The sequence below is a fragment of the Zootoca vivipara genome, chromosome 2 (genome assembly GCF_963506605.1).
Source record: "Zootoca vivipara chromosome 2, rZooViv1.1, whole genome shotgun sequence".
In the NCBI taxonomy this organism is placed as follows: domain Eukaryota; kingdom Metazoa; phylum Chordata; class Lepidosauria; order Squamata; family Lacertidae; genus Zootoca; species Zootoca vivipara.
The window spans coordinates 6,455,779-6,466,238 of record NC_083277.1 but is presented as its reverse complement, the minus strand read 5'-3'; the positions used below and the strand labels follow the sequence as shown (position 1 = coordinate 6,466,238).

Sequence of the window (10,460 nt, the reverse complement as noted above, 5' to 3'; positions counted from 1 at the left end):
AAATAAGCATGTACAGTGGTACCTCGGTTTATGAACACAATTGGTTCCGGAAGTCTGTTCATAAACTGAAGCGTTCATAAACTGAAGCGAACTTTCCCATTGGAAGTAATGGAAAGTGGATTAATCCGTTCCAGACGGTCCGCGGAGTAACCGTTCATAAACTGAAGCGAACTTTTCCATTGAAAGTAATGGAAAGTGGATTAATCCGTTCCAGACGGGTCCGTGAAGTACTTAAACTGAAGCGTTCATAAACTGAAACATGGGTGTAATTGGTTCCGGAAGTCTGTTCATAAACTGAAGCGTTCATAAACTGAAGCGAACTTTCCCATTAAAAGTAATGGAAAGTGAATTAATCCGTTCCAGATGGGTCCGCGGCGTTCATAAACCGAAAATTCATAAACCGAGGTGTTCATAAACCGAGGTTCCACTAAAAATAAATAAACGGTGTATGTTATGCCTGTGTCTATTAGCAGTTGGTTTTCTCAAAACCTGTTTGATCTCTTAACCCATTTGCTTTTGCCAACCGAACCAAAGGGTATCGATAGCCTGGTTAATATTCAGATCAGGCTGGAGCATCACATAGCATTTCTTATTTATCCCTATTAAATGAGAAAATGTGGTTATTGCCCATGAGATCTTCGCTTCAATATATTCCACAGTTTCTCCATTTTTCAAATCAAATGTTTGAAAGGATTGGTTCTCAGGTGGCTGACTGATCCACTCAGGTGCGCAAGATGGATGCACCTAGACCCCAATGGGGCCTGAACTAGTGGCAGTGATTGCTGGCCCATTTAGGGATGTTGGAAGATCCCAAGGGAGACAAAAGCCCTTTTGACAGCACAGAGTTGATGTCATTCGCTCCCAATAGAGGAGGATTTCCCAAACTTGGGCCTCCCAGCTGTTTTCGGACTACAGTTCCCATCATCCCTGACCGCTGGTCCCTCTAGTTAGGGACGGTGGGAGTTGTAGTCCAGCAAACAGCTGGAGGAGACCCAAGTTTGGGGAAGCCCTGCACTAGATGCAGGAAGAAAACAACAACAACAACAACAACAACAACAACAACAACAACAACAACTGGAACTAGAAAAATGTAACTAGAAAAAATGACATCGAAAAGAAAGAAAGAAAAAGAAAGAACAAAACTAAAGAGAGGAATGCAAAGGAAGGAAGAAAAAAGAGAAGAAAGACAATAGATATAATAATACGCACAAAATATTATAATATAATAATTTGTGTGTGTGTGTATCCCAGAGAAAAAACAACAACACACACACACATATACTAGTTACTTAGTTGGTCTCTAAGGTGCTACTGGTAGGAATTTTTTTATTTATATTTTGTTTCGACACACATATGCGTTTTATTATTTCTAGAGGGAGATCTCTCTCCATTCGAATTAAACCCTGCGCATCGGCTTCTGAAGAGTTAAAACGAGGCCGCCTTCGTTTCCTAGAGAGGACGTGAATGTATCGAGGAAGGGGGTCCTCCGGAGGCAACGCTCTTCCCTCCTGCCAAGCCAATGCGCATGCCTGGTCCTTCCAGCGGCTTTTTCTGCCTCTGCCCGAGGTGCTTCGGGGACTTGGTGAGCTCCCGCATCTGGGTGCAGGGGAGCCCCAGGGCTGCAGGGAGGAGGGTGCACAGGAAGGGGGGCAGGGAGAAGAGGGGGCAGGAGAGGAGACCCCCTGGGTGGGGAGATGGGCACACCCCCAACGCTGGGCAGGCGCTGAATGGAGAGGGAGAAGAAGTGAGTCCTAGTTTATTGGGGGGAGGAGAGGAGCAGGAAAGGGCTGGTGACGCCTAGGGGGCCCAGGTCCCTTTGGCTCCCCCAATAAAATATTTCATAGAATTGTAGGCATGGAAAGGGACCCAGGGGTCATCTAGTCCAACCCCCTTAAATGCAGGAATAAACTCAGCTAAAGCATATATAAAAGGATGTCATATAGAGGAGGGTGAAAGGTTGTTTTCTGCTGCTCCAAAGAAGCGGACACGGAGCAATGTATTCAAACTACAAGAAAGAAGATTCCACCTAGACATTAGGAAGAACTTCCTGACAGTAAGAGCTGTTTGGCAGTGGAATTTGCTACCAAGGAGTGTTGTGGAGTCTTCTTCTTTGGAGGTCTTTAAGCAGAGGCTTGACAGCCATATGTCAAGAATGCTTTGATGGTGTTTCCTGCTTGGCAGGGGGTTGGACTGGATGGCCCTTGTGGTCTCTTCCAACTCTATGATTCTATGATTCTATGATCCATGGCAGGTGGCCATCCGACCTCTGCTTTAAAAACCTCCAAGGAAGGAGAGTCCACCACCTCCTGAGGGAGACCGTTCCACGGTCAAACAGCTTTTACTGTCAGAATGTTTCCCCCCCCCTCCGGCATTGCCATTCAAATTGTGTCAGTTGATTGATTATTCGGGGTGGGGCTCACCTGCCCACACCCCAATATTTTATTCTAGTTGGCACCCTTGGCAGTTGATTCACCTGGGTGCCCCCTCCCTACAATACCCACACCCGAAAGCCAAGCTTCTTTCTCTCTTCCAAGAAGTTGGGAAGCCTCTTTGATGTGCACTGTGGAATCACAGACTTACAGAATTTGAAGGCACCCCGAAAGCCATCTAGTCCAACCCTCTGCAGTGCAGGGTTCTTTTGTCCAACGTGGGGCTCAAACCCACCACCCTGAGACTAAGAGTAATAAGTTGCTAACGGAACTGTGTGTTGGATTTGCAGGACTTGGAAGCACCTCCAGTCACATTGGTCTTTGCCCTGGGAGAAAAGTAGCAATAAATGGACAAGTCCCTTTGAGTCCTTTGGGGGCATTCCAGCAACATAGATTAATGATGGAAAAAGAAGATTCAGCTGAACCTGAAGCAGGAAGGGGTCCCCAAACCACCAAGACTGGGAGCAGTGAGGGATTCTGGGGGGAAATCATGGAGAAAAGATTGAGGGAAGAGGACAACCTTAGCCTAAATGTGCAGCAGCAGCAGTTCAGGCAATTCCACTACACAGAGGCCAAGGGACCCCGAGAGATTTGCAGCCGACTCCACCATCTCTGCCGTGAGTGGCTGAAGCCAGAACTTCACACAAAATCTCAGATCCTGGACCTGGTGATCCTGGAGCAGTTCCTGGCTGTCCTCCCCCCGGAGATGGAGAGCTGGGTGAGGGAATGTGGAGCAGAGACCAGTTCCCAGGCGGTGGCCCTGGCCGAAGGTTTCCTCCTGAGCCAGGCAGAGGAGAAGAAGCAGGAAGAGCAGCAGGTGAGAAAATTTAATTATAGGGCTAAGAATTCCAGGGAAGATATGCTTAATTGATTTTATTAATTGCCCAGCTCGTTCTGTTTTTGTTTTTTCCAAATAAAAATACCCCCCACACTATAAATAAAGTGGTCAATTATCCCCACTATAAATAAAGTGGTCAGTAGAGCGCATGTTGATAAGGCAATTCCCTTTGTGAGTTTGTCCAAATCCCTTTTCTGTTTCTTAACCCCAATCCCTCTTTTGATCTTCCTTGCTGTTTCAGGTAAATGGTATGTTGTCAGAAGGGACCAACGATTTCCACGAGGCAGAGAAGACTCTCTTGGACAGTGGAGAGCATTCGCTGAGACGGGGGACAGCCCAGGAGGAAGACAGAAGGGCCTCCTTGCTGGGTAAAGATTAACCTCCTCTTTATTGTTTATGCAAGGAATTAATGGTTTTAGGTTCTGCTGAATCTTAGGGAGGCAGGACACTTTCGTGTAATTAAACAATAGGTTTATTTTTAATAGAACTGAAATATAAAATGCACACGAATGTCCACATTATAAAAGTTATGTGAGACATTTTGTAATGTCAAGGTGTACTTAAGATATGTGTCACTTAACCTCCGAGAAATTTTTTTGCTACTGACCGATGAGTTTTTTATTTAATTATTTATACTTTCAAATTTATACATTTCAATGATTTTACAATCATTTGACATTTCAAAACTTGATTTCCTTTTCCCTCTTTCTACGGTTCCTTAAATTTATTTTTTAATATCTTCTGCATATCCTTATTAACTTAATTTGCTCATTTATTCATCTTCTTTAAATATATACTTTTATTTCAGTAATCCTGCCAATGTTTTTAATCTCTTTACAATTTATCTCCATTTGACCATACTGCGGGAGGCAGTGGAAGACAGGAGTGCCTGGCGTGCTCTGGTCCATGGGGTCACGAAGAGTCGGACACGACTAAACAACAAACAAATTTATCTCCAAATATTCAATAAACCAATGCCATTTTTTTAAAATAAAAAGTTTGTTATCTTGATTTCTTATTCTTCCAGTAAGTTTCTCCATTTCTGCATATTCCATAAGTTTATGTATCCATTCTTCCTTTTCTGGGACTTCTGCTTCTTTCCAATTTGGGGCAAGTAAAATTCTTGCCTCTGGAGTCGCATACATGAATAAATTTCAATACAGTTTAGGTAGCTCTGTCCCTATAATTCCCAAGAGAAAAGCTTCTGGTTTTCTGTTGTTTTAAACATTCTTGTCATTTCATTATATATCATTTCCCAGTAAGCCTTAAACCTTACTACAAAATCAATGGATTTTTTTGTCCTGATATCAGGGATCTTCTTGTGGAATGGAATAATGCCGGCAATATCTACTCCGCCATCTCTTCTTGGTGCTGGAGGGGAAACGGCTGTTGTGACACCTGGCCAGGTACGTAGATGGACCACTGGGAAGAGAGTCTAGGGGCTGTCAGGGTGTGTCTTTCCCCTCCTTACCTGCATGGGTGCAAAGAATTCCTCCTTCCTGCCAAAGCTGCCCACTAGGAACTGGGGAAGCCACTCAAGACAGTTTACGTCCGACAGGTGATAATAGCATCACAGAATTATGGAGTTGGAAGGGACTCCAAAGCTCATTTAGTCCAACCCCAGGAAGATGCAGCCATCCCATATGAGCTACCAGCCTCCTTTCCTTGACTAGCCATCTGGATTTTGCTGGTAGATAATGTTTATGTTAAAGAGGAAACTGTTTTCTTTCTCTTTTAGAGTCCGGTGTCCTTTGAAGACATCGCTGTGCATTTCTCAAATGAAGAGTGGGCTGTGCTGGATTCTCACCAGAAAGTGCTGCATAGAGAAGTCATGGAAGAGATCATTGCCTCTCTCGGTAAAGGGCTTTGCTTGTTTTTATCCTGTATTTTATTCTGTGAACTGCGTTGAGATCAATAGGAGTATTGCATCAATAAGAATATAGCATCTAGATCAGGCACCCCCAAACTTTGGCCCTCCAGATGTTTTGGACTACAATTCCCATCTTCCCCGACCACTGGTCCTGTTAGCTAAGGATCATGGGAGTTGTAGGCCAAAACATCTGGAGGGCCGCAGTTTGGGGATGCCTGACCTAGATCAAGGGAAGTAATAGTACCACTGTATTCTGCTCTGGTCAGACCTCACCTGGAATAGTGTGTCCAGTTCTGGGCACCACAGTTCAAGAAGGATACTGACAAGCTGGAACGTGTCCAGAGGAGGGCAACTAAAATGGTCAAAGGCCTGGAAACAATGCCTTATGAGGAACGGCTTAGGGAGCTGGGTATGTTTAGCCTGGAGAAGAGAAGGTTAAGGGGTGATATGATAGCCATGTTCAAATATATAAAAGGATGTCATATAGAGGAGGGAGAAAGGTTGTTTTCTGCTGCTCCAGAGAAGCGGACACGGAGCAATGGATTCAAACTACAAGAAAGAAGATTCCACCTAAACATTAGGAAGAACTTCCTGACAGTAAGAGCTGTTCGGCAGTGGAATTTGCTACCAAGGAGTGTGGTGGAGTCTCCTTCTTTGGAGGTCTTTAAGCAGAGGCTTGACAGCCATATGTCAAGAATGCTTTGATGGTGTTTCCTGCTTGGCAGGGGGTTGGACTGGATGGCCCTTGTGGTCTCTTCCAACTCTATGATTCTATGATCTCCTTTATCACAAGCATTGATTGAACTTGTTCATTGATTTGAGACTCCCATTTCTTCCTCAGGCTCTAATTGCCGCAGAAAGAACTTCCGCCAGAGTCCTGCCATTATTCCCTATCAAAGAATCCACACCGGGGAGAAACCGTATCAGTGCTTGGAATGTGGAAAGAGCTTCAGGCAGAAAATAACCCTCATTCGCCATCAAAGAATTCACACCGGGGAAAATCCGTATCAGTGCTTGGAATGCGGAAAGAGCTTCAAACAGAAGATCACTCTCATTCATCATCAGAGAATCCACACAGGAGAGAAACCATACAAATGCTTGGAATGTGGAAAGGACTTCAGTCGCAGTTCTTACCTTACTTCCCATCAGAGAATCCACACAGGGGAGAAGCCGTATAAATGTTTGGCATGTGGGAAGAGTTTCACAAGGAAGAGAAGTCTCACTTCTCACCAGAGTATTCAGGCAGGGGAGAAACTCTGTAAGTGCTGGGCTTGTGGAAAGAAGTTCTGTCATGTTTTGCACCTTACTTCCCATCAGATAATCCACACAGGGGAGGAACCATATTGTAAGAGAGAGGGCTTGCAGAGAGCAGCCCACTCTGCTTACTTCCGTCAGATGGGAGAGCAGCAGCAAGTCTGGGAGTTCAAATCAGGAACAGGAAGGGTTAAGACGGGTCCAGGGCTCTGCAGAGTCCTGGTGGCTCAGCTCCAGGTTGGTAGCAGGGAAGCAGGGGAGGAGCTAGCTTCAGCAGGGGCTGGAAAGGAGGGAGGAGAGGGAACGGCACCTCAGGAGCCTGGTTTGGGACCACGGAGGACCCATAGAGCAAGGAGGAGGGGCGTTTGGAGTCTTAAAAGGGGGGTCAGAGCCCACAAGACGCCATTGTGGGCTTCTGCCCCATGCAGAGCAGACATGATTTGAGACATCTCACCACTGTATATAGCATGCACAATAAAACTATGAAAATCCAGAGGATGTGTGGAGTGCTTACTCGGGAGTAGCCAACACCCCATCTGTGACAGCAAGCCCACAATCTCTTGATGGCTACCCCGAGGGAAGAGGGCTGCAAATGTAGCAGCCGGCATGAAGTTGGCAGCATCTAAAGCAGAAGAGAGAGATGCCAAGGGAGGATTGGCATGCGTGAGGGGTGTAGCAGAGAGCAAGCTGCAGCCAGCACCCTGCAACTATGGAACGGCTCAAGCACCAGGTAGGCACCCGGGCACAGGGGAAGCCAGGCTTAGTGAACCGAGCAGCTCTGAACACAGCCAAGCCGGAGGAGTGGAGGCTGGACAAGCAGAGAGGACACTCGGGACGGGCCAGCACTTTGTAGGGCGACCCTCAGCACAAGCTGGCTCTAAGGCTGAGAGGCATGGTGGTGTGGAAGTGCAGGAGGCTGAGAGGCGAGTCCGGGCAGAGGGGACAGACGGAGGGGAAAGGCAGCGGCCACAAGCTCCCATACAGTCCCTGGAAGGCAGCTACAGCTCAGCACAGACCCCTCCAGCCAGATGTGATGCAGAGGGACAAAGCCCGCGCGCGGGTACTTTCAAACGCTGACGCGGGAAAACAGAGGGAAGAGAAAGGCGGGAGATGCCTTTACAATGCACCCAGCCACTGGGTGGAACACTGCCCCCAGAGGAAGGAATGGCGAGAGCAGGCAGGCACAGACACAAGCCTGGATGCCAGATCAGGAGGGGAGAAAGAGATGGAAGTAAGTCTGCAGCTGCCAAGAGGCCAGACCCAGGAGACAGTTGGGCTTCTCTGCAGGGGCAGCAGCAATGATTTCCTATCGGTGGACTTTGCTAGGCAGAATCAGATTCCCCTTTTCCCAAGGGAGCTGCCCATGAGCGTCTTGACCGTAGGCGGCCGGGAATTGCAGGAGGGTGAGGTCACGCAACAGACCCCCTCTCGGAAGATGACAGTGAACAAGCACGCAGAAGTGCTAGCTTTGGAATTAATGGACAATGACCCTGTGGGCAGCCAGCGCCGGGGAGATCTCACCTTTGGAGATGCAGACGGCAAGGAGCACTGCAGGAAAGAAGGAGAATCCTCAGGATCGCACCACATCAGCTCCCCAGGCGGATGGAACGACGCAGAGGCGGGGATGCAGGAAGAGAAACTGAGCCAACTCACCAAAGAGGACACTTTTACCCAGAACATACGGAGGGACTTGAGGGAGGGAGAAGGGGCAGGGGAAGAGCTTGCAGAGAAAGAGGGGTTACTCTTTAGCAATGATGCCCGGTATATGCCCCAGGACTCCCTCAGAGGGAAGATTCTCAGGCAATATCATGACAACCCCACGGAGGGGCATGCAGTACATGTCTTCACGAGGCTCACACCCAGTAAGGCCAGTCTTGGGCGAAACCCCAGAGCCTTCCCAGAGCAGGGGGAGGGGGAGATTGGGGGACCACCTATTGAGGCATGGGGTGAGAGGAGGGAAACAGTACACCAACAACTGGATGGAGACGTGGCAAGGAGCAATGAGGCTTACAAGGAGGGGGCAGACCATCACGGGGGACTGGAGAAGGTCTTCCACGGAGGGGACAGGGTCTGGCTGTGGTCAGAAGGCCTTCCCATGGGGGGAAGGGGGAAGAAGCTGGCACCCAGAAGGCTGGGGCCCTTCAAGGTTCTGACACAGATCAACCCTGTCACCTTCAGGGGGGAAGTACCTACAGCGAGAAAGGTCCATCCCGTGGGTCACAGGTCTTTGCTCTCACACTTTAGGGAAAGCCCAAGGTTCAGAGGACGTGACACACATCCAACACAAGACGCTGACAGGAGGAAGGGGGAGGAAATCACACAAAAGACACTAGACAGAAGGGTGGAGGGAGAAGGCAGCCAAGAGGTTCCAGAAAGAAAGGAAGAGGAGGAGGTCTACAGTGCCACAGCGAGCCCGGGCTCCCGGTGGGGGGAGGGGGGGTTAAAATGTCTGATGGCCAGGCAGGGCACTCCTGCTTCCCAAAACGCGGAGGCAACCACGCACACCATGCAAGGGGAGGACCGCACACTGGAACTGCACGCTCCTTTCTCCCACAGACCCAAACCACCACACGTCAGTAGCACAGGGAACACAGAGGGGGAGGGCGATCCCAGGTGGGGAGCAGGGGAGACGCAGACCCAAGGAGCCCTCCGGGAATCGGAAGCAATTTTCCAGAGGGAGGAGGAGGATGACAATGGAAGGAACTACACGGACCAGCCACCCAGCACCGACTGGGAACAGGATTTTACACACACTACAGAGGAGGAAGACCTGTCAGGCTTCCAGCCCTCTTTACAGACATCAGACCAGGCAAACCAGGCCTCAGAAAGGGGGGGGGAGCCTGGAGGGGGGGTGGATGTAAGAGAGAGGGCTTGCAGAGAGCAGCCCACTCTGCTTACTTCCGTCAGATGGGAGAGCAGCAGCAAGTCTGGGAGTTCAAATCAGGAACAGGAAGGGTTAAGACGGGTCCAGGGCTCTGCAGAGTCCTGGTGGCTCAGCTCCAGGTTGGTAGCAGGGAAGCAGGGGAGGAGCTAGCTTCAGCAGGGGCTGGAAAGGAGGGAGGAGAGGGAACGGCACCTCAGGAGCCTGGTTTGGGACCACGGAGGACCCATAGAGCAAGGAGGAGGGGCGTTTGGAGTCTTAAAAGGGGGGTCAGAGCCCACAAGACGCCATTGTGGGCTTCTGCCCCATGCAGAGCAGACATGATTTGAGACATCTCACCACTGTATATAGCATGCACAATAAAACTATGAAAATCCAGAGGATGTGTGGAGTGCTTACTCGGGAGTAGCCAACACCCCATCTGTGACACATATAAATGTTTGGAATGTGGGAAGAGCTTCCATCACGGTTCTCGCCTTACTTCTCATCAGAGAACTCACACGGGAGAGAAACCGTATCAGTGCTCAGAGTGTGGGAAGAGCTTTACTCGGAAGAGGAACCTCACTTCTCATGGAAGAATTCACACAGGAGAGAAACCGTATCAATGCACTGAATGTGGGAAGAGCTTCCGACACAGGCCACACCTTATTTCCCATCAGAGAATTCATACCGGGGAGAAACCTTATCAGTGTCTGGAGTGTGAAAAGGGCTTCTACCTCAGTTCTAGCCTAACTCGCCACCAGAGAATTCACAGAGGTAGATAGGCACTTACTTCCACACGTGGCGGACTTGTATAAAGGTAACTGTTTTTTTGGAAATGTGTATTCTGATGGTTTCCCAAACATTTTCAGTGACCCGCAAATGGCACCCCCCCCCATTTTTTAATGGGGGTGGGCGGTGTATACAAAGATCTTGGGGGTGGGGAACCGTGGCAGCTGCCCATCTAACCAGAGAAGCGGAAACGGAGCAATGGATTTAAACTACAAGAAAGAAGATTCCACCTAAACATTAGGAAGAACATCCTGACAGTAAGAGCTGTTCAGCAGTGGAATTTGCTGCCAAGGAGTGTGGTGGAGTCTCCTTCTTTGGAGGTCTTTAAGCAGAGGCTTGACAGGCATATGTCAAGAATGCTTTGATGGTGTTTCCTGCTTGGCAGGGGGTTGGACTGGATGGCCCTTGTGGTCTCTT

The 10,460-nt window shown here is 48.8% G+C and overlaps 1 protein-coding gene across 1 annotated transcript; it reads left to right on the top strand.

Moving 5' to 3' along the window:
* Positions 1–1,293: 1,293 nt before the first annotated feature.
* On the top strand, positions 1,294–6,847 carry LOC132591335 (zinc finger and SCAN domain-containing protein 30-like). Its single transcript, XM_060269595.1, has 6 exons — positions 1,294–1,582; positions 2,720–3,246; positions 3,509–3,635; positions 4,579–4,673; positions 5,006–5,123; positions 5,979–6,847. The coding sequence occupies exons 1-6, from the start codon at positions 1,465–1,467 to the stop codon at positions 6,833–6,835; spliced, it is 1,842 nt and encodes a 613-aa protein (XP_060125578.1). The 5' UTR covers positions 1,294–1,464; the 3' UTR covers positions 6,836–6,847.
* Positions 6,848–10,460: the final 3,613 nt, after the last annotated feature.